We start from the raw sequence: 21,237 nt of genomic DNA, 5'->3' as shown, positions 1-21,237 counted from the left end.
GCTGTGCTGTGTGGAAAGGTGGATTACAGCAACCCAACAATAGAAAGACCTATAACTGTTGAAAGAAAACACATAATCCGCTTTATTCAAGAAAGGCATACTAAAGCATCTGGGTATATTGTATATAAGGTGCCAGATTAATTATATACAGTGAGAATCAAGAGCACATTGTGACAAAATGAAGATTTATTATGAATGTGGCTGGCAAGATTCTGTAGGATATGTCATGACACAGAATGACAGATGAGCTGCCAGCAGCATCCATGGGCAAGAACACCTGGAGCTCTCCAACATTAATTCCTTGCTGATATACCTGTCCATGTCCCCTGCTGAGCCCCTGCCCCCTTAATCCTGCCACCGACTCCTCTATATCCTCGGTCCTCCACTCAATTCAGACACCGGAATGAGACTTCAGGATTGTCGTCTACTGTGCCCATGATGGCACTAAGATGCCCTGGGCATGTCACATAACAAAGAGCTCAAATCAGCCTCTCTCAGATCTCTCCTAGCCTTCAGAAATGAGTCCACGCGCACCTACACACACGCACATACCAAGACGTGAGTCATAAAAAGAACAGGCAAATGTCAGAAAAAGGGAGAAAGGGAAAAGAATGGATACACGCATGCATAACAGGGCTGGCAAGAACAGAGCAGAGGCTGATTGGGAGGGGATGAGCCAGAGAGGCAGCCAATGCGCAGCTCTGCATCTTGAGGAAGCGAGAGGGGAGAGAGAAAGGGAGAGAGGGCGAGAGATAAGGGGGGAGTGAGCAAGTGAGAGAGATGGAAAGAGAGTGAGAGAGCGGGAGGGGGTGAAGCCGAGGCAGTCACTCTTAGAGGGAAGGCTCTAGTGCGATGCTTTTGGATGAGAGCTGCTCCCCTCTAACCGCTCTCTGCCTGTCTCTTTGACTGAGCCAGTAGTGTGTGAGACTGGTAACTGCTTTACCAGCTCTGGGGGCTCTGCTGCTGCTCAGGGAGAAGCTGGTTCCCTGCCTAAGCTGTCTGGAGCAGTGTGGGGTTGAGTGGAGCCGAGGTCCAGGGTAGGGCAGGGTAGGGCTGGCTGTAGGGCCGTTTGCACCGGGGCCCCACGGGAAACAAAGATGACCGTTCCCATGCTTAAGATCGGGGCAGTGCTCAGCACCATGGCCATGGTGACCAACTGGATGTCTCAGACTCTGCCCTCTCTGGTGGGACTCAACGGGACCACCATCTCCAGAGGGGGCACCTCAGAGAGGATTGTCAGCGTGCGTATGATTTCATTTTTTTTTTTTTTTTGCAAGTGTGTGTGAACTGTCTTTTTGTTTGAGCATGCTTTTGTGAACGTAAGAAAGAAAGGTAGAATATGACAGAAGAGAGAGTGTGATACAGCAGAAGACAGCAGGAGAAAGTGATGAAATGGGATTTGACCGGCACCGAGTTAGTCTGTGGTTATATGTTTAAGAGAAACAGCAGAGGGGATCCAGAGAGGGATGTACAGATGGGAGTGGGACTTCCAGAGTCTGTCCCAAGGGCTCTGCTGTAATAATAAGAGGGAGATGATGGAGGTAGATATGCATGTGAGAGCAATGTTTCAACCAAGCATGAATGATGCTGGCATGAGAGTCACATCAAGTATAATAATGCTGAATTATGGGCTTGTGGTGGTGAGTAATAGCGAGCGGTGCAGAATGCAGCGGAGACATCTGAGGTAAATCATATGTTTTTTTGCGAGCGTGACGGACGGTTGAGAGCTGTCCTGAGTGATGTTCAGACTGATCCCATCTGTCAGTCACCTTCAGGGCGGAAGGGATGGTGCTCAGATTCAGTGGTGACGGGGAAGACTGAAAGGCTGAGGCAGTTTTACAGTTAGGATTATGTCTTACTCTTCTCCTGCTCCGTTTGTCTCTCAGTCCTCTCCCATTTGAAACGCTGACCTAAGACTACCCCAGAGAGTTGAGGCTCAGTCATATTTGCGTTCTGTTTTAATGCACTCAAAAATCCGAAAGTTCTCTCTGTGTGTTTCCCTCATTGTAGCAAAATGAATTTTGTGGCTCATCAGCGGTTAATAATTGCTTTAGCTTCGATCCTGAGTGTGTTTTTATGGCACCATATCCATTAGGCAAATGCACTGATTTGTCAAAGTGACAGAATGAAACTGGATGTCCCAAGTGGTCTACGACCATCTGGTGATGTGTGTATGCATGCGTACATGCACATGTTTGCGCATGAGTATGTTTGCGTTCAGACTCTCTCTCGTTTGGGCTTTCTCGTCTCAGGGGAGAAGGTCCGTCTGTTTGAGGAAGCGTTTTCTTATCTATAATGGTTTGTTAAAACATCAATGCACCACTTTAAGTCTCCTTAATGCTGCAGTGTAGTGTCAGGTTGACATGTTTTCTCGGAAGAAAAATAAGTTTTAGCGCAGCGTTATCGGAAAATGTCAAGCACCTGGCTAAACATATTTTCCTCCGCAATGCTTATCTATCCTACAAGTTGCACATACTGGAAGACTGCAAGTCATTTTCAGTGCGACATCAAAGTGAAATCGTCAACAGTGGAGAAGTATAAGTCGTGTTTGGATTATTTACAACATTAAACTCTTCAGCGCTGACTTTTCCCTGGAGGGCATGGCCTGGATAACAAGCCATTTATTTTCTGTACCCGCTTATCCTGCTCAGGGTCAAGGGGAATAGAAAATGCTGCTTTTCCATAAATTCATTCCCATCAAGACTCATGACTGGAAGCTTTATGCATTTGCATTTCAAAAGGCTGGATACAATCAAATATTATATCGTTATGAGTGGATATTTTCTTTGAGGCCAACCTCATTCATTACCAGCGGAGGAAAAATGCTGCGATTGAAGTTCACTTCATCAAAGTTTCATCAAATCCGATGAGCCAGTTTGATGGTGCCAGGAGTTATTATAATGGTATAACAGTCTGTTGTGATGGGAAATGTCTTCGCTTTGAGACAGCCATAATCTCCCCTCATAAACAACGGCGGCGAATAAAACTTTAATGTAGAACCTCGCCTCAAAGTCCCATCAGTATTAATGAGACATTTGCCTGTGATGATCTTAGAAGCAGTCATGACTCACAAACTGTTTAGAGCTCAAATCAAAGACAGTCTAGTTACGGCCCTGTGACAGCCTGGTGCTAGCGTGCCAGCGGCTACTGCATGGCAGCACCCCCCTAACCCCTGGCACCAATGCATGCTGCGTTCCATGTTCTTCCAGCTCAGAGCTGTTTGCAAAGTCTGCTTCACTTGCGTTCTGTGCCTGTCTTCCAACCAGCTGATCCAAGAGCACAGCTGACTGAGTTGATGTGGGCATTTCCGCGATGGCACTGAGCACAACTGTGCCTGGGCGCTTGTACACATCTGGATAGTGCAAAACCGTGTTCCTTAATGAGCAGATGAGACTCAAACACAAGACTTAGATGGAACTAGTGTGGATGGAAAGCATGGTCAAGCAAAGACAAGCTATAGACCTGCAAAACTTGTTATTTATAATATTATGTTATTTCATATCTTATATAAAACCTTCTAAAAAACTGAGAAAAACAGCGAAAAAACAAACGCAATAAATGTGATTAGTTATTTTAGCTGTTAATGAGATATAAAGGCACATATTTAAAATAAAGTTTTACATTTCCATCCTAAATGCTGCAGTCAGAGCCCCGAAGCCCATCCAGTATGGTATAGGGGGCTGTGACGTTGTGAAAGCATAAGACGTTCTGAAATATACTCTACATCAGTGCCACTGTGGATAAGTCCTCCTGAAGACAGGCTCAGGATACTCAGCAGAAGTGAAAAGGAGTTTATTCATAATAGCCGTTAATCTTGCATCCGAGCTCTGATTTTAGCTAAGCACATTTAACACGGTTTTGCACAGGTGGGTATTCTGAGCAGGAGATCGCGAGAGATCGTGAATAATTCTCTCTGTGAGACGGGGAGACAGACAGGTTCAGGGACAGACAAGGTTTTAGAGACAAACCGCAAGTGGGAGAAGCGACATGAAGTTGAAAGCTTAAATCATTATTGAATTATTACTGTAAAATCCTGGACTTAGGTTTAAGATTTAAAATAAAGCAAAACATTAATTATCTAAGACATTAAATGTAATTTAATCTGTGTTTGATGGATGTAAAGCTTCAGCTTCTCAGCGTCTTGGTGTCGTTCAGTGCATGCAAACAGGTCTTGTTGGCAAGATGTGGCGGTGAAATAAGGCATGTCTATGAACTGAGTGTCTGTGTGATAACAAAGGCCACTGATTATCTCTACACATTCAAGGACCACAGCACCATCAAGTCAGCAGGTCACGAAATACTGATGTCTTATAGTTTATATTTTAAAGATGCCCATACATAAATCATAATATTGTGCCGGGGCTTATGCTGCACTGAAAGACTGAATGGGAGCCTCTGTCTGCGTGAGCGCGAGCTGTCTCCCTCTTTGATATCTCAAATAAGAAAGCCGTGAAGCAGAAGAGTAAATCAAATATTCCCACCATCAAAACAGGTGCACGGAACAACAGGTGGGCGCACACAAAGACTCGGAAAATGATTGGGGTCACCGAGCCTCTGGCTGATGGGCTGTGGGACTGTAAACTTTATCACGTCCACCGTGCAATCCAATAAAGTAGATTGTAAATATTGATTCTCGGCTATAAATTAAAGATTAATCTTCTGCAGATTTTTATTCGTACACTTTGTTTTTTATGTTTATCGTGTCGCTTTCAACCTAATTTTATTTGAGTTCAAAGCCTGATAGTTGTCCTCTAAAGCCTGGTCAATGTGAAGCAGAGCAAGAATCTCGGTTTTAAATCGTTTTGATACATTAACTAATCACGTAATACCCCATCTACAAAGCAGTATTGATTGCAGGTGAGCGAATCCGGCTTTTCAAATTCATTTGTCATCATGAGAGTGTAAATCCAACCCCCAGAATTTCAGCTTGAAGCACTGCATCATCCTTCAGAGGCAAATTGACAGTATCACAATTCACACAATTCTGTAATCCATATTTCCACCAATGAAGCTCTGACTGTGTTATAACAGTTTATACAGTGTTTTCTCACACAAGCTACCCTGGCACTCTCTCAACTCCCTCCTCTGCTCAGCACCAGACGTGATAGAGCTGTCTTGTACCCATGTAACAGCAGAGTGGATGCCAAATGCTTTTCACCAGGGCACCCGGCATGGCGCTAGCAGCCTGCTCCAGAAAATATAAAGTTGTGGTTGCTCGTTTGTACTGTAAGTGGTGAGCACTGACGAGTGCCATTTAGTCTCACTTCTCCAATTTCTCCAACTAAGCCCCCAATTAAAAAAAAAAAAAAAAACACTTGATGCATCTGCTCACCCCCACTGTCTCTTCAAGTGTGATCCGGATGGGAACAAGTCAGGTGCAGATGGAAAGTGAGTAGGACTCAACTCAGAGGGGCGGCAGTCATGGGAGTGATGGAGTGGGAGAGAGTGAAACGCAGCAGGGAGGAAAAAAAAGGAGGCAGCAGGGAGAAGGGCATGATGAGTTTATGAGTCACATTATTGACTGGCAACCATGCTGCTCTGATTGTGGTAATCGGTTTTGCTTGGGAGCAGAAGAGACCAAGGGACTTCGCCGGGAGTCTTCATTGAGTTTATTTTAAAGGCCAGCATCTGGCTGGCGCATTGAGGACTGACTGATTGTTCGCCTGAGTAGTGGGGGCGTGTGTTTGCATGTTTATCCGGATGCGGGCAATTATAGCAATAGCCAGCTAATTTGAAAAATGAGATCTGGTTGTTTGGCCATAATATAGATAGAAATGAGGGCTTTGCAGCAGAGACAGATGTTTCTACCTTGCTGGGTGGAAATACTGAGACAAGTTAATACCTGGCATGGAGCATTAGCGGGAGAAGAAAGGAAAGAGAAGCTGTGGAACTTTGATAAACTAACCTGGCACTGTAGGATGAAAATGGAAGACAGAGACAGATTACATAGGTAACACTTCTCTCTTTGTTATCCTGACTTTCAGACTATCTATCCTCGATGCCTCCTACATTATTATAATCCTTCTGCATGTCTCTATCTCGGCTCTCCTGACCTGTCCATCCTCACCGGTGTTGCAGTTTCTCCGGTGTGTTGGCGCGCTCTTCAGAGTGTGGAAGCCAGCTCGCTCTGCCTGCTTCTGCCTGTTCTGTTTGCCCCTTCTCCCTGCTGCTTATGGAAGTTATAATAGACTTCCCGTCATGCTCATAAAGTAGGGAGCTGTAGATTTATGATCTCATTTAACTTTGGCTTTACAGCAGCCAGCTCCAGGGTCGTTATAATGAAACGCCGGAGGAAGTCCATCCGGCAACTCGACAGTGATACCACCAGTTCCAAAGTCTAATTGGATAATCCCTCTGAACTTTGTTAATCACCGAGATCCTCAAAGATCCTGAGATACTTTGAGCCGGAGAAACTTACCCAGGTGAAAAGCACAAGTTTGTTAGTTCTCCTAACAGTCCCCTCCAAACTGCACATACACTTATTAGTTAATGTATGCAAAACTGCTGGGTATCAGACTGTAAAGGAGACAGAATGGAGAAGTTGAAAAACCATCTCTTCTTCACCTTTCTCAGCAGGGATTCACCTGACGCTATCATTCCCTATTGTAACTGGGCAGCATTTGAACTGAGCTAGAGGAAATTAGAGCCATTTGTCTCTTCCTTGTCAGCTTTTCAAACCACAACTCGTCCTTTTCTGTCTACGAGTGTATCAGTATCTTGTATTTTAATCATCTTTTCCCTCGGGAAGATAGGGGGTTGTGGTTGGAAGATATATCCCAGCTGCAGATGGTGGGGCTTCATATGCCCAGGCTGTCAAATGTGATATCACAGTGAAAGGAAGGAACTCTGGGGTGGTACAGAACGGTCAAGTTAGACATCAGTAAAGAGTAATTATCATTTTACTGAGCAAGCCCCAATTGATTTCTCATTTCTCTTGGTCTCTGCGGCTCTCTGTTGTTTATCCTGCCGCTGTCTTCTTCCTTAATGGGCTTTTGCATGGCAGCCATGTGACAGCTTCAAATCTGGCACTTACATATTCTTTTTCATCCCTCACATCAAATGGATGAATTTCTGGGACAGTGAACTGAACGCCTTCTCTCCGCCGAAACAACTGTCTGTGTCTAGGAGGAGAGGATTATCCTCCAAACCCGAAGCGCTCCAGCTAGCCGACCACTGATGGTGCCACGATAATAGCACGGGTTATGTTATCATCTCTGAGCAAACATAGCGCACTAATGCATGACCTGCCTACGGTGTGCAGGCACTATTCATGCTTCATTTCACTCTGCATCTCCCGAACACAATTTTGGATACCTTCTAGATTGAGAAATTCATTTTTGAGACATCTGAAAGGCGAAGATTGACGGTCTTAAAAGAACCAATTTAAATGATCCACTCTTCATTACAGAGAGAATCGTATTTACATAAATAAGCTCACGTCTCAGATGTCTCTCAGACATCACTTGCTTATATATCGATCAGCTTACAGTCACTTACAAAGCATGTAGAGGCAAACCACATTTGCATTTAAGAATTACCTCCTCCCTCCTGCTCTCCAAAGTGCCACTGTGATGAGAATGGAAAAGTTAGCGCAAAATGGATAGGTGGGTGGTAATGAAATTGGAAGTGATTCAAATAAGCTCTTAATTTCAGCCCAGCATTTATGAAACATTAATGAAGTGAGGAGAAGATGTGTCGCTGCGAAAAACCCCCTCGCTTATGAAGAGCGCAGCATGAGGTTAAACATGTTGGAAAATGAAGAAAGGATGATAACGGAGCTCGGGAAGCCTGCAGTACGTTGAATTTTAAACCTGTTCCTTTTCACTGCCCACTATGTAACATCTTGTTTTAAAAAAATAAATAATAAAAATAAAACCAGTGTGACACCGACTGTGGCTGCCTTTGAAGTCGATAGCAGCATGAAAAATTGATGCACACTTCTGCATTCATTCGCAAGAATCTTTCTAAACCAAAAGTGAATATCTGGTGCGTAGGCAGACAACCCCCACATGAATATGAGGTAATTGTATTGAAGGCTGCGCATACCCTCCGAATGAGTAACTTGAGCGGATTCTGCAGTTTGAGTCTCGCTAACCTCCACCTGTTATCACTGCAGGGTACCAGTTGTAATGAGAAGCCACTGCGCTCTGCTGTGACCTCAGAACCAAGTATTACAGCGGTCGTGTTAAACGCACTACAGATCTTCTGCTGTAAGCAAGTGCTACAACTAACTAAACAAACCTTGTTGGAGGTCGATGTGTAGCGCGGCCGCTTTTCCAAAATGCATTCCTAAACATTAAACAACAAGCATTTGTGTAATGTCTGCTGAAGCTTATGCATATATGTGCAGTTCTTGCATGTACTATCCGTACATATAAACAGATACACACGGGCATGCTGACAGAAAAACTTAAACACAGATGAGCGCTCTCACACGCGCACACACACATATGCACACTGCAGCAAATCAGAAAATCCTGACAGTGAGCGATACGCAAACAGCGAAACACACACTAGAAGAGAAGCCCTCACCCCCCCCCCCACCCCCCCCCCCCCCACCCTGGAGGCAGTGACAGAATAAAAATATACTGTCAGATGCAGCTGAAAGAAACTGGAAGAGGTTCTTCTGCCGTGCTCCCGCCCTCCTTAACTCCAACTCTCGCTACTGCAGGCCTCCGCTGTCTCGCCACCTTACAGCCTTCTGATGCTCGATTGCCTCAAAGAATGAAGACTAACGATAAGAAATGTGCTGACTGACAGGAGAGGGAAAAAAAAAAAAGTCCCTGCAGAGACTGGCTGCACAATGATTCACAAATATGCATCGATATTGAAAATACTGGAATGACAATTTAGCCAGAGGGCCAATAATTTTCAACAATGAGTCATTCACATGCAAAGCAGACATTCAGTCACCCTGAAACATTACTAATATATATAACAGTAGGAATAGAATATTTCTCCTTGCTTGGTTTAATTAAAATTTTAAGCATTCATTTAAAAAGGTCACAATTCTACTAACATTGAATGAATGAGCTGAAATATGAAAATAATTACGTGCATAATGTTATTGTTGAGGTTTGGACACCTTAATTAAGTAATCCCTGTAGGTGTAGCACGTTTGCTCATAAATCAGTTTGGAGTTTGACTGCGAGGGAGCAAGAAGGAAAGATTGCGAGACAAGGAGGACAGAAACAAAGCTTGGGAGAGTGGGTGGAGTACCGAGGGATTGGCAGGAGTGACAAGATGTGACAGAGAGCACATTGGCTCGCAGGGTGGTTGCTACTTTACACTCCAATCACACAGCCCTCCCCATCCCCCAAGACATTTTTAATCTGATCCCCCGACCCGAGGAGACGAGAGCACAGCACAACACTGCTCTGAAGAAAGCAAAAAAAAGAGTGACACCGAGTGAGCCGAGCCATTATATTTCCGGACGTTTCCTTCCACTTATGCGGATGGGTCTTTAATTTCATCACTGGAATGGCAGATCCTTCTCTCGTTACTTTTTTTGCTTTCTGTGCTGACTGTGTGAAGATGCAGTGTGAATGGAGCGATAGGCACTGACAAGCCTTTGCGTAAACCGTGCATTGTATACACACGTGCTTGCAAGCGCGCAGCACTACTTTTGATTGGATTAGTCAGAGAAAGACATCCATCCTTTTAGCCTCGTCCCTCCTCCACTGGTAAGGGGCCGCGTTATTGATCCTGAACGGCTCCATTTCCTTTCTGTGTCCAAACTTATTAGATGCTCTGCTTTCACACATCCTGGCCTTCAGTCCCCGTGTTCCTTCTGTTAGTCTTTCTCCACCCTCTATTTAGCTCTTGCTCTATCTCTTTCATCTCATTGTGGTTTCCATCCCTTTGTGTATTTTCCACCAATGTTCTTGTCTTATCTTAATCTAGACCATCATCTGTTTTCATCCCTCTCCTTTATCTTCTGTGTGACTCTTCTATCCTCCATCTCTCTCCTGGTGTTTAACACCACCTTTGTCAATTCGTGACCTCACTTTCTGTCTGTTTCTCTCCAGTTAATGTTGAAATCGCACTAGAAGGGATTCTGAGTCACTGGGGGGCATTAATTGTGTGTGGGGAAGTGCAGCTTTTGACAGAGCTGCAAAGAGAGAAATAATGCAATGGAGCAATCATGACATTGCAGCTAACTTATGGTGACAGAATGAGCACAACTAATCAGGATATGGAATGTATCAAAGAGCCTCTTTTTTCTCCAAACATTTTCTGCAGCGCTTTTAAGTATTAGATAAATTTTATTGGTTTAGAAATGTTTTATAAGGGTGGAACACTTTTCGGATTACTCTTGATGTGTGCTGGCAGAATAAAATATCTTCTCTGCCCTCATGCATTTTGAAAGGCCTCGCCTGGTAGCGGCACAGATAAACAACAGCCGACAGAAAGTTTCCTTACTTGCACGTCTCTGTGTTCCTGCAGGCTCTTTACCCAAGCCCAGAAGAGGGTTGGCAGATCTACAGCTCGGCGCAGGACGCAGATGGGAAGTGTATCTGTACCGTGGTCGCACCAGCCCAGAACATGTGTAACCGCGACCCACGCAGCAGGCAGCTCCGCCAGCTCATGGAGAAGGTGACAGCTGTCTATAACGCACTCACGACTGTGACCCACACAGACACACAAACTCCCACACTGTGTCTGTCACATACAGGCTGCTGAGGGGAACAGTCTCCCTTTACCCACACAGTGTATCAGTCATGCAGATGAACAAGGCGCCAACGGGGAGTCGGAGACTGTTCTTGAGCAACAGAGTTCCCAAAAGTGAACAAAGCATGAATTGCCTTGATATGGTTAATGTCCGGTTAATTCTCCATACTTATGATGTTGAATTAATTGAACCAAAGCCTTACATGTGAAATGTTTTGATATAAATCAATTTGATAAAGAAAAAATAAGACAGCAAATGCTTTGTTTGCTTATTTAAACAGTCCAGTGCTGCAGTCACCTATCTTGTGACTTTCTGACTAACCCTAACCCTATCTTGCTTTGTGAATACTTGTGTCATGTCTGATATGGAAATAAATTCCATTCCATTCAACTCCTGTCCAAACAGAAACATGTGCTTCATTGTTTGAGCTGCCAAACAAATACTAGATGTACTATTTACAAGCAGTAGGGCGTTACTGACCCGCAGGGCAGTGTATGCAAATGCAATTTCCCTTGCCTAGTGTGTGAACACACAAACACAGATCTCAGGTAGGAGGTGATCCACAGCTGCTTGCTGACACCCGTCTTTCCAGATTAAATGATAGAAACCTGAGGAATAATGTTACATAGCTTTCTGTTCCTTGGTGGGCCATGGTTAGCCATAGAGGTGCTGTTCCCTGTTCTGGCCTCTGCAGCTCAATAACAACAACAAAAAAAGTGAGCAGGTGAAAGAGAGCATGGATGCGCAGAGCGAGTTAAAGACTGGGAGCAGAGTAGAATAGTAGGGGTGTAAGACGGGAGGGGGGCCGACATTGATATGGTCTCGCGTGGAGAGGTGGTGGTAAATGGAGATGCTGAATTGGCTCTGAGGCCCCGGTGGATCAATGAGACACCTGAATTCATATATTGCATTCATTCTCATTGAAGTGTGTGTTTTCCCCTGACAGTCCCCTGTCTGCTGCTGTTTCAAGCCTAACAGCACAGCCTGATAGAGAAACAGACAAACTTCTTAAAGCTATTTTGAGGAAGTGACCGTGCATATACAGTACATTCATATGGTGTACTTATCTCTGTGTGGGTGTGTGGGTGGATCTGACTTTCAGGGACACACCTCAGCCTAAGGACCCTTTTAGCTGAAGGGACCTATTTCAAGAACAAAGAACACGCCTTAATTGATGTTTACTGGAAGACGGGACATAAGGGAAATGAATGGAGGGATGAGATGGATCAGGGGATGGATGAAAAGGCTGGAATTGTCTTCACATAAAGAGGAACCAAGGTGGAGACACGTCTCAAGACGCCTCTGCTCCTTGTTTCCCTGGTTTCTGTGATAAATGATGGAAGAGAAAGTAAAATAAAGAGAGAGATGGGGAGGGTGGAGGTGGACGACTGAAATGAACAGAGAGGGGGAGGTTAGCGCAGGAAGTGTTAATGTGGTCTTGTTCCCAAACCTAAGTTATAAAGCTTCAGTGTAATTGTGTTTCATCAAAAACATCATGGGTTTTTAACTTTAACTTTCTGACACTGACAGTATTTTCAGAGTATAGTTAGCATTGCGGTCCAGTGTTGTTTACTGTGGTGGGTTCCTGTAGAAATTAACATAATTCTTACGTGTGAGAGGACATAAAATAGATGCAGCATTTTAAAAAAGTCTACATTACTCTGACTTTTTATTAAATCTGGAACATTCTTTTATATATTCGAGCAGAAAATAAGCCATAACTGTCTTAGTCAAGCATGTTATCTTATCTGTTCGTTAATTCTGTGACAGAGAGATGTAGCGACATCAGTTATAATTCTCGAGGGCTAACACTGTGTTACTTCATTGTTTTGCATGTGATTGCTTACATAAAATACATACAGTATAATACCTACAATTTAGTCTCAACAAAAACAGAAAATTATAAGCTTTGCAGAGATATTATTCATTGTTTTGTTGCATTCTGTTATGAAGAGTGGGTGTGTAAGCGACCGTGTTGGTCCTCTTTGTACCGTATGCACACTGCCTGGAAGACGCCACCAATTAGAGCCAAGCGCTCCTGTCTAATATAGCCCACATCCCAGCCTAATGAGGACACCTGGGGTCAGCACTGTTTGAGTTGCACACAAGTAAAAGCTGCAAGTTAAACAACAATGTACGGGTCTGTGTGTAGGCGCCAGTTCCATACATGGCATTTTGATACACGCGTTTGAGTGGACCAGATCCACTAAAGCTCTCCCTGACACAGAAAGCCAAGGATACGCTAACAATGTCAAAACGGCCCTCTGTTCAAAGAATGTTAAGTAGCCTTGTGCAAAACCTCTATTCAGCTTTCTGTAAAGCCAGACAAAATGTCACCCAAAGCAGAGCTGACCCCTGAAGGATGGTGGTGTGAGAACGCTCACTGCAGACTTTTGAACACCTCATCCCCTTTTGACCTCTCTCTCTGCTCTGCTGCTCTGGTGTATTGAGATAAAATGAGATATGAGGGCTCAGTAAGGCATACACACACGCCTTAAAATTTGCTACTGAGTGAGTCATCACACTGGATATGAAGCAGACACACCTGCAACTGAGTGGAAATCTAGGAAGGTGAAAGTGGGGAGACTCTTATGTGACCACAGGAAAGTGTGAAATGTCAGGTGTTTGTGGATCCGTGAAGACAGCTCAGAGGATGGAGCAGGCCCGTCTGTCACCAGCGCCCTGTAGGATGGTGACACAGCATTTGTTTAGACATCCGGCTCCTGGCACATTTTACCCGTAGACATTCCTCAGACAATATCATTCTATATCAAAATAATTTTGATTGGTGTGGAAAATATTTTGTGACCAAATATTCCCTGACCAGTTTGTAAAGCATCCTCAGCATCATCAGAGTGTAGATGTCTGTGGGCTGGACACAGAGTAATTGAGTGGGTTGACAGAGAGAAGGCATTTGGTGCAAAACAGACTTCATGCCAAACTGTGACCTTTGAGAGTTCGGTGTGTTTTTGTTTCTGTTGAGAGTGATCTGAATAAATGACTTTTGGGTGCTCACAGTTTAGACGGTGCATCTCTGTGCGGGAGGGCATCTGTTTGTGTGGGCGGCTGGGCATATGCACACGTGAGCCGCCTATATGCACAACAGCCCTGCAACATTTGCCAGTGCTGGGGTGATTTCTGGCCGGTTTGGAGCAACGTGCAGGAGATGAGGAGGAGTATGAAGGAGTAGGCTGCTTGTGTAGCAACAGAGTGGGCTGAGAAAGAGTGAGCAAGCAGAGTACTTAGCAAAAATTAAACATAGCGCAAAACTGAGTCCTCTGAGAACGGAGATTCAATAAACGCCTACTTAACGGCATGTTTGCTCCTGAATGAGGTTCATTCTGTTACATAGTACATGTATTCATTATCTCGTGTACACTGTCATAATAAGACTGAGGACTTACTGTCATTATTTTGATAGCTACTCAACATATTGAATTTCAATGCATACTATATAAATGTACTGTCTATTTTCATTCATTATTCCGAAAGACTGGAGACAGCCATGTCTGCTTTAAGCCTGCTTTAAACCTACTCATTTTACTTTTACTTTTTTTTGTCTCACTCATAATTGCAAGTGCAACACAATAAGGCCGCAGGCGACGCTGAGCTAAATCAGTCCACTACAAATCTGGAAAGATGTTACTTTTTTTATGTAAACTGGAATATTGCAAAGAAGAAGTGCAACAGATGAATGTCTTCCGATTCATTCACCAATCAATTTTTTCCGTACACACTTATTCTTATGGCATGGCGACGAATCGCAACAAGCAAGGGAGACTGGGTTTATTAAAGGACAAACCTACAGAGTAACAAACACAACTGAGGGCACAGAGTTTTCTGTACCTTACAAACACTTTGGCAGTAGGTCATCAGTTTTCCTCAGTGGACATGGAAGTGACTATAACTATGATAGAGTGCAAGACAGACTTTGTTACTGAATCAGTGACAAGTACACAAGTATATAAAAAAAGATCCTTTCAGATTAAACATTACTATTAACAATAAAATTGTTGTGTGTTCCACGTCACAGGTGCAGAACATTAGCCAGTCAATGGAGGTGCTGGACCTGCGGACATACAGAGATCTACAGTACGTAAGGAACACCGAGAGCCTAATGAAGGTGGTAGATGGAAAGCTAAAGGTGGCCTCTGAAAATCCACGCAGCCTCAATCCAAAGGGCTTTCAGGTAATTGGCTGCCTGTCACCTCCTCTACCGTGGTGTGGATGTGCGTGTATTACTGCTATTTGAATGCAAAGACGGTTGATGTGCAGCTGCCAAGTTCTTGCCAGATGCATTTCGATCTCTTCTTGCCTTCTTGGCTGTATAAACAAAGGTATACAAATTGAATTTCAGTATTAAATCTGAGTTGTTAAGTCATGCACAGAGGTGTTCTGAGTAAATCTGCGTGCTCCTAAATTATAAAATCCCTGGACCTAGAGGAAGAGTTATCTTTTCTGTATTACTTTCTTTACATGCGTTGCTCTTTCTCTTCACCCAGCCTCTGTTCCTACTCTATATACTTAACATTCTGGTGTCTGCTTTTAGATAACAGACACATATATTCACATTTATCTCTACCTTATCTCCCTACAAGCAAAGGCTCAGCTGCCATTATCAGCAGGCCTTTTTGTCTTCCTGTCACCGGGCTGTCTCGCCAAGGCTTCCTCCACATTTCTCACACTCTTATAGATATTAGATGGACCATAAAATAGTTTGATTAAAAGACGCTGTGATAAATGCTAAGTGTGCTTCACCGCTGGGTCCGTGCGTCAGCACGGGGACAAGCATGAATAGCTGTGTTTTGATTCCACTGTGTTTTATGAAAGCCATTCCGACGAAGGTAATGAAGATGTTCACGGAATTAGCCAGTCCGTCGGCAAAGCACGGGATGACTGAAATACGCATAACGGACAGTATTATGTCACTGCATTTGTCTGAATGCAAATTTGCTATCAAACTAAAAGAAAAAAAAAGTCATTAACAAAAAAAAGAAGCAGGATTTGACCAGAGCAGGTTGGCTGATGAATGCGCGCAGCTTAAAGTTGCCGATGGCGGAGAGTGGGAGATTAACGAGAGCGAATTTTTGCAGCTTGAAAAAGTGAAAATGAGATTTATGATGTGGCGCCACAGGGCTGAGAGCTGCTCCATCACCAGATTTACGATAAACTTTAACAAGGAGGAAACAGCCCCTCCTGTGGCGGGCCACACTTTATTGATACACCTATTTCTCTATCGAGCCTTCTACCTTCCATGCAGGCAGCCTGGTTCTCCTGCTGCTTCCTGCACTCCAACCAGAGGACACATTGTTCTGTTCATTTCTAAACCCGTGATGACGCACAGCCAGTGTTTTTAACTAGCAGTGCGTGCTCAGTATTGTTGGTGAATCTGAATCACCCAAAACAGAAAAGACAGTTTGTCAAATTGAAAGAAATGTCTCAGTTAAGTGATTTCCACTCCACGCAGAGAATAGTAAAGGGAAAGTCTGCGCTTACAAATTGTAAAAAAAAAAAAGAAGCCTACACAAATGAAACAAGTGGGTGCAAGCTTGATCAGCAAAGTAGCAATGCAGATAATAAAAAACAAAGAAGGCAAAACTGACAACTGTTGTTTATTTGTGAAGTGCATTGGAGGCAAAGTGAAGCGCAGAGCAGATAAAAGGAAAGATACATCTGCTTTCAGTGTGTATACCAAAAATGTCAAGGCCACGTTATTAAATCTCATTAGAAATTAAGTGCTAATGGGTTTCAACAATCGAACCAGCAGCAAGCTACGTGATAAGTGGAAAACAAAGGAAAAAACAAAACAAAACAGACATGAACTCCTGGCTGAGACATGGCCTATGAACAAGGACTTGTTTTGGAGAGCTAGCTCGTCTATGCACAATTTCCTGTATTGAGTAGTGTGGTCAGCCTCGTCCCATGTCCTCTGTATTCTAAAGGCTTTATTGTTTCCCACCCCCTTTTTCTTTTCGTCGACTCACTCCTTCTCCGTGATAACTACCATAGGAGCTGAAAGACAAGGTGACCCAGCTGCTACCCCTGTTGCCAGTTCTGGAACAGTACAAGGCTGATGCTAAGATGATCCTCCGTCTTCGGGAGGAGGTGAGGAACCTGTCCTTGGTGCTCATGGCCATCCAAGAGGAGATGGGGGCCTACGATTACGAGGAGCTGCGCCAGAGAGTCCTGCTGCTGGAAACCAGGCTCCACTCCTGCATGCAGAAACTAGGTACAAAATGCAAATATGGGATGTAAATAATATATGCAAATGAGGTTATTTTACTTACTTGGAAAGACATTTGCTAATATCCTTAAGGCATTTAAACACTTTGTGCAGAAAGAACTGAACAATTTCATTGGGATCTTGAATGGTCAAAGCTTTTGCATATTCACTCTGCTCAGAGCTAGAATCTGCACAAGATATCTGCATAGATTGAGAGAAATTGGCCCACAAAAGCCCAAAAGAATAACTGAGTTGGTTTTCATGTAACGTGTTTTGAACTGATGATTAAAAAAAAAACACATATGAAACATATAGAGCTTAGCCTTTAGCTCACTCTTCATTAAAATGCATCTCAAGGTGCTCAGTGAAAACTACACACAAACAATTTATTCGTTTTTATGTAATTGGTAATAATAAACTCACAAATAAAAATGTCTACAGTACATTGATTGATCTTGGGCCTGAATCTATGCCCAAATGAAACCGCCTGTTTCCAAACCACAATCCAAACGGAGCAGCAAACATCTGTGCATGTGTATACGTGTGTCTCCATTGAGGCTTGTCGGGCTTTTATTTCACCCCTTCCGTTTCTTTGACCTCCAGGCTGCGGGAAGCTCACCGGCGTCAGTAATCCCATCACAGTACGTGCATCCGGGTCAAGGTTCGGCTCCTGGATGACAGACACCATGATACCAAGCTCAGACAACAGAGTGAGTTTCCGGCCCCCTACTGTTGACTTTCACATCAACAAACATGATATAAGTGGACAACCAAAGTCAACTAAACTTTATCAGCTGCTCAGTGACAAAAAAAACAAAACAAAAAAAACACTCCCAGCTGTGCTGTCATGGCACTTTGGTGATAGATTGACTGTTTTGCCTGGGTAGGACTTTCATGAGCTCTAGACAGAGAGAGAAATGGGAATGCAAAGCTGAGTCACTGATTGATAGCATCTCTTTCCCTCCTCACCGTCTTCCTCTGTCACTACAACGCCAGCTGATTAATCATCAATGGAGAAATAAATGAGCTGTTTGGGCTAAAGTTTTCTAAATCACCTGGGTAATTACCAGGAGTATGTGCTGAGATGCTCTGGACCCAGACAATATCGCAACGGCTTCAGCTAATTAGAAATGACGTGAGGTTGCGTATGGGCAGGCACGTGGTGAGAAGCAAGAGGAAGATGAAATAGTGTTGGAGAAGTAGAAGAGTGGATTATTAGCCGTCTGTAGAAGATAATGGAATCTGATGAAGTTTAAGAGGAGAGATGAGGTTGGCCTTTTCCTCCTCTACAGTGAATCATAAGAGCCTAAATAGATATTGGGGGCAGAAAAGGTCATTTTCTGTGATTGAATGCCCTGATCTTTGTCTTTAATCACCTGACTTGCTGAGATGATATTGAACTCTTTAGATTGATCTCTCGTTGTATTAATAGCCGGATAAATCAACGGTGCGACACCAGTATCCACAGCAATCATCCAAGTCATACTCTGGAAATGCCCTTGTAACTCATGAGCCAAACGGACAAGAGGAAGAAATCGGGTGTGGATGTGTTAGAGCTTCGACCAAACTTAGCTCCTGTATTCTGCTCAGCTCTAGGGACTAATTTAGTAAGCACAAGAGCCGCAACGCTTAATGCTCCATAATCCCCCCTCCTCCATAATTCAGCGGTGGTACCTCTCCACCCGACTGCTGCTGAAAGTGCCTGTTTTACACCTGAAGAAGGAGGAAAGAATGAGACGTGATGGGACGACAATCAGAATGAGAGCTACGTCTCAGCAAAGCTCTCCTTGGTACGTTGAGGACAAAATAAATATCCAAGCCAACTGCAGTTTAATTAAATCAATTAAAATCTGAACTGGGCCTCAGCGGAAGCACCGAGGGAGTGACATGAGAGATGCAGCCAGAGAGGGGCCGTGTCAGTGGAGAGATCCGCTGAGAGTGCTTGAGGAAAAAGATAGAGTTCCTAAATGGATTGATTTTCTGTAAATGTGGACTGGAAAGGGCAGGGAGCACCAGCAGTGGTTGACTGCAAAGCTCAGGCAACGTCTTCACTCCCACGTGCAGGAGAGATCGATTGTTGTGTGCACACACTGAAGTATATGCACGACCCCGTGAAGACACGCACAGATTGACCACACACACTCAACATTCTCAGTTTGCTTGGGGCATCGCCACCGGTGATAATGAAACGTTATTTACAATGTTGCAGAGATGGCTGCCAGATTTAACGAAATTTATAACTTAGATCTTTCTCTTTCCAGGTGTGGTCTATGGATGGTTACTTCAAGGGGCGCCGTGTCCTGGAATACCGCACCATGAATGATTTCATGAAGGGACAGAACTTTGTGCAGCACTTGCTCCCACACCCGTGGGCTGGCACCGGCCACGTCGTCTACAACGGCTCACTGTACTACAACAAGTACCAGAGCAACATTATCATCAAGTACCACTTCCGCTCTCGAAGTGTGCTGGTGCAGCGCAGCCTGAGCGGGGCTGGCTATAACAACACGTTCCCTTACTCCTGGGGTGGCTCCTCCGACATCGACCTGATGGCGGACGAGAATGGCCTTTGGGCTGTTTACACCACCATCCCCAACGCTGGGAACATTGTCATCAGCCGCCTGGAGCCCCAGAGTCTGGAGGTGCTGCAGACTTGGGACACAGGCTTTCCCAAGCGCAGCGCAGGAGAATCATTTATGATATGCGGCACACTATATGTCACCAACTCCCACCTGGCTGGTGCCAAGATCTACTTTGCCTACTACACCAACACATCAAGCTATGAGTACACAGACATCCCATTCCACAATCAATACTCCCACATCTCCATGATGGACTATAACCCCAGGGAGAGGGTCCTGTATACCTGGAATAACGGACATCAGGTGCTCTACAATGTCACACTTTTCCAGGTTATTAAGACTTCTGGGGACTGAGGGGCCGCAGACGAACGCTGTGGGACAAAGGAGCTGGGTGGATGTGGGTACACGTTATGGGAGGTGTGGGTTGGGGGCTTCTGTGTATGGGTATAGGCTTGGATTTTTTAAAAAGAATTTCAATCTTCATAGAGTGCTATTATTCACATTCTCAAAAAACACACCGACAGTAGGGTCGGTAAAGATACAAAGACTGAGCGCTTCTGTTTTTTTTTTGTTTTTTTTTCTTTCTGTGATGAGCAAGCATGGTTCTTTTATTTGTGATGAAAAATAAATATCCTCTTTACCATTTACGGCTTTGTATCTTACTTCCACTTTTATCGCAAATTGACTTTCGCTGCATCTTGGAGGGGATGAACAACGCACGGCTTCAGGAATGAAAGGCACAGATAGCGGTGACGTTTACTTTGAATGTTGCCATTACATTTGATTTTGCTTCTGCGTCCTTCACTCAAACCTAGCTAATATACATAAAAATATGGAAAACGTGTTTAGAATATATTTGAATCTGTTTTAAACGGGAAATCTAAAATGCGTGAAAAATGAAAATATGCTAAAAAGCACAATTTCAGAGTAATTGTAATCCTGGAATAATTATATCTTTCTTGCTGATAGTGAGTGGCTAGTACTACTACAGCCGCATCATAAAATGATGAGGTGCCAGCTTGTGAATACTGACAAGGCAAGGGCCGCATTAAACTATGAAAACATTTCACACATTTTTTCAAATATTAAAAAGCCTGGGCATAACTGTCTGCGTGTGGTTTTTAAACTTTTATTTTATTATATCGAGGTGAAATGAGTGTGAAAGCAAAATAGCAGGCAAAAGGAGCAGGTGGTGGTGGAAGGGGTCGAGAAGAACATGCAGGGAACCAGAGACAAAAAGGTATTTGCACTTGAGAGGAATAATGAAGATTTTCTGTTTTTGCCGTTTGTCAGGCTCCAAACGGATTTAATCTTGTTAGTCACAGAGCTTTTCTCAGGTTCCATCTGCAGAGAAATGCCCAAACACAATTGATGCAAGGCTCACAATGCATCACTTGCATGGAATTCTTAAGCCTTCGTTGCGTCTTTAGATATTTCTAAAGCCATTCTTTGCACTGGTATTGGTGGACAGAGGACATGCAGTAATGTTCCACCTTTCTCGTCCTTCGTTGCCATGGCGATCCCATTCATCCAGGATGACCTTTCTATCAATAAGGGCCGTATGGAAGAGAACCCTGATGAGTTCTTACGTAGTAGTGGCTGACATTTAAAGCACAATACAAGACACAATGATACGAAGCATCCAATAATGTAAGATAGCGCCGTATTAACTACACCATGCAGGGAAAATACAGGGAATTACAGGTGTAACTGGTCAGCAAAAATCAGATAGCAGTTAACAGCTGAATGTGCTCTTACTG

General features: G+C 43.9%; 1 protein-coding gene across 2 annotated transcripts; it reads left to right on the top strand.

The window, feature by feature from the left end:
* Positions 1-1,097: 1,097 nt before the first annotated feature.
* Positions 1,098-19,831, top strand: olfm2a (olfactomedin 2a; the record flags this gene model as incomplete). Of its 2 annotated transcripts, none has more annotated exons than XM_084571348.1 (6): positions 1,098-1,235; positions 10,447-10,596; positions 14,706-14,861; positions 16,682-16,901; positions 17,499-17,605; positions 19,157-19,831. In XM_084571348.1, the coding sequence occupies 6 exons, from the start codon at positions 1,098-1,100 to the stop codon at positions 19,829-19,831; spliced, it is 1,446 nt and encodes a 481-aa protein (XP_084427474.1). The 2 variants fall into 2 exon arrangements, with proteins under 2 accessions (XP_084427474.1, XP_084427473.1); XM_084571347.1 differs by having other exon boundaries at positions 1,098-1,241.
* Between the last annotated feature and the right edge of the window lie 1,406 nt (positions 19,832-21,237).

Source organism: Chelon labrosus, assembly GCF_963514085.1.
Source record: "Chelon labrosus genome assembly, chromosome: 21".
NCBI lineage: Eukaryota > Metazoa > Chordata > Actinopteri > Mugiliformes > Mugilidae > Chelon > Chelon labrosus.
The sequence above is the reverse complement of the archived record's forward strand: the minus strand, read 5'-3'. Positions and strand labels throughout refer to the sequence as shown.